The sequence below is a fragment of the Polyodon spathula genome, chromosome 38, assembly GCF_017654505.1.
Source record: "Polyodon spathula isolate WHYD16114869_AA chromosome 38, ASM1765450v1, whole genome shotgun sequence".
Lineage (NCBI taxonomy): Eukaryota > Metazoa > Chordata > Actinopteri > Acipenseriformes > Polyodontidae > Polyodon > Polyodon spathula.
In genome coordinates, this window is record NC_054571.1 from 2,317,707 (window position 1) to 2,320,206 (window position 2,500).

General features: G+C 45.8%; 1 protein-coding gene across 1 annotated transcript in view; it reads left to right on the forward strand.

Moving 5' to 3' along the window:
- The first annotated feature begins 322 nt into the window (after positions 1 to 322).
- Positions 323 to 2,500, forward strand: part of LOC121304554 (complement C3-like) — a 20,462-nt gene continuing 18,284 nt past the window's right edge. The window contains exons 1-3 of the mRNA XM_041235737.1: positions 323 to 537; positions 910 to 1,024; positions 2,329 to 2,414. Of these exons, the coding sequence (XP_041091671.1) occupies positions 387 to 537; positions 910 to 1,024; positions 2,329 to 2,414 (352 nt within the window). The 5' untranslated portion in view covers positions 323 to 386. The remainder of the gene's footprint in view (positions 538 to 909; positions 1,025 to 2,328; positions 2,415 to 2,500) is intronic.

Here is a 2,500-nt window from a genome sequence, read left to right on the forward strand (position 1 = left end):
AGCACTGATTCGTTGATTGACGCACCCTGCAGTGATCGCTTAACAAGAAACACGCGATAGAAATGATCTTTGCTATATAGATCTGTGTAGGCAGTTGAAATTTGACAGCGCTGCTTCTTCAGGTGAGTTTACACTTTCACAGATATTCCGGAACGAGATGCCAAGAAGACGTATTTCAGGAAGAATTTGCGTTCCGGGAACGCGTCCTCTTATCCTCTCAAAAGCTGGAGTCTGATTTCTGACACCTGGCTGCCCGGCTGCTACAGCTCTCAAATCTATACATCTTCACTCACAAGATTGTGTTATTCTTATGTCTTATTAACTTGATTTGTGTTCCAGAGAGCAAGTACCCTGACAAGCACATTAAAAAGTGCTGCAGAGATGGCATGAAAGAGATCCGTATGGACTACACATGTGAGAAGAGATCTCAGTACATCACTTCTGGCAAAGTGTGCGTGGATGCCTTCCTGCACTGCTGCACCGAGATCGCAAAGAGAAGGAAGGAAGGGCAGCGGGACGACCTCGTCCTTTCACGTAGTGAGTACCCTCGCAGGGAAATCGATCTGCATCCTGACTGTCGTTTGCTTCTATTATGGATTGTCCTTGCAATCTTTTCAACCCAGTTAGGAGCCCTGAATGGGACCCTCCGCTTCTAAATCACAAGTGGTATTGGAGAGCTCAGTGAGCTGTATTTAAGAGCAGAAGAACATGCACGGACCTGTGTTTGTGTGGCAGGGCAGAGGCTGGGTGCAGACGCCTTGTGCATTGCATGGTGCTTACGACCCAGGACTGCACAGTGAAAAGCACGCATGAAGAACTCGCCCACTGCAGCCCTCAGGCCTCAGACAAATGTGTGTACGATTCCAGTGCTCTGCTTGGTAATTCTCCCCATGCCTTTTCTAACCACAGGCACAGAGGATGATGAGTACATGCACGACGAGGATATCGTGTCCCGAACAGAGTTCCCGGAAAGCTGGCTTTGGGAAGTGGTGAAGTTACCATCAGGACCCAAAGACAGGAATGGGTAAACCACACTTCAGGGACTTTTAATACGCCACGGCCATGCTAATGGTTTCCAAGCGTGTCCAGGCTGAACATCATGTATTGAAATTGAAGAGGTTGTCGTTTTCAAACTTTTGAACACTGCTGCATCTAAAAGTCATATCAATCAACTGGTCTGTATTTTATATAGTGCCTTTACAAAGCACTTTAGAAGATGCAGCAACAACAAGAAAATCCATAATACTTTAAATATAGAGAAATACATAATACACGATATTCAGTAAAAAACAATGCATAATACATTAAATACAGTGGAAAGAGCAGAATACACGATAGCAGCATAATACATGAAATAGTGCATTAAATACAGTGGAAAGAGCAGAATACAGGACAGCAGCATAATACATGAAATAGTGCATTAAATACAGTGGAAAGAGCAGAATACAGGATAGCAGCATAATACATGAAATAGTGCATTAAATACAGTGGAAAGAGCAGAATACAGGATAGCAGCATAATACATGAAATAGTGCATTAAATACAGTGGAAAGAGCAGAATACAGGATAGCAGCAGAATACATGAAATAGTGCATTAAATACAGTGGAAAGAGCATGAGCAGAATACATGAAATGTGTGCATCCTTTACAGTGGAAAGAGCAGAATACCTGGACCTCAAACACATGAAATAGTCCTGATTAGACTCCATCACAACCTGGGAGATCCTGGCCATCAGCGTGTCCCCACAGAAAGGTGAAAGACGCATGACAGAGTAACAGCTAACCCTAGTGCTGCTCTGCACTGTGGAACAGTGTCCTTACCATAAGATCAGGAGGAGACAGCAGAGAATATTAATGCTAATCTATTAACTTTTTTGTTTTTTTTTCTCACGGAAAGCCAACCAGCCGCCTCTGGGAATCTGCGTGGCGGACCCCTACGAGATCACGGTGATGCAGGATTTCTTCATCGACCTCAAGCTGCCCTACTCCGTGGTGCGCAATGAGCAGGTGGAGATCAAGGCCGTGCTGTACAACTACGCAGAAGACGACATCACGGTAAGTCTGGCTCAGCTCTGTGCTGTGGTCTCCCGGTTTCAGCGCCCGTTCCACAGAACAGAGAGCTGCCCGCCTGCGCGGCTTCAAGCGCCATTTCCATTGCTTGCTCCCCTTCCTGTTGGCTGCTGTTTGCAATCGTTCCGGGAGGTTTTGACGGCTCTAAGCTTGTCTACAGGATATAAAATGGACCAGGTTTGAAATGTCCTGATGATATATTGTGACTTTCATGAGCCAAGACACAGTTTGCTCTGTATGTCCTCCTTTGCGCTACAGGCTTGTTTCCCTGGACCTCAAACACTTCCTGAAAGACTCCATCACAACCTGGGAGATCCTGGCCATCAGCGTGTCCCCACAGAAAGGTAAAGCGCATGACAGAGTAACAACTAACCCTAGTGCTGCTCTGCACTGTGGAACAGTGTCCTTACCATAAGATCAGGAGGAGACA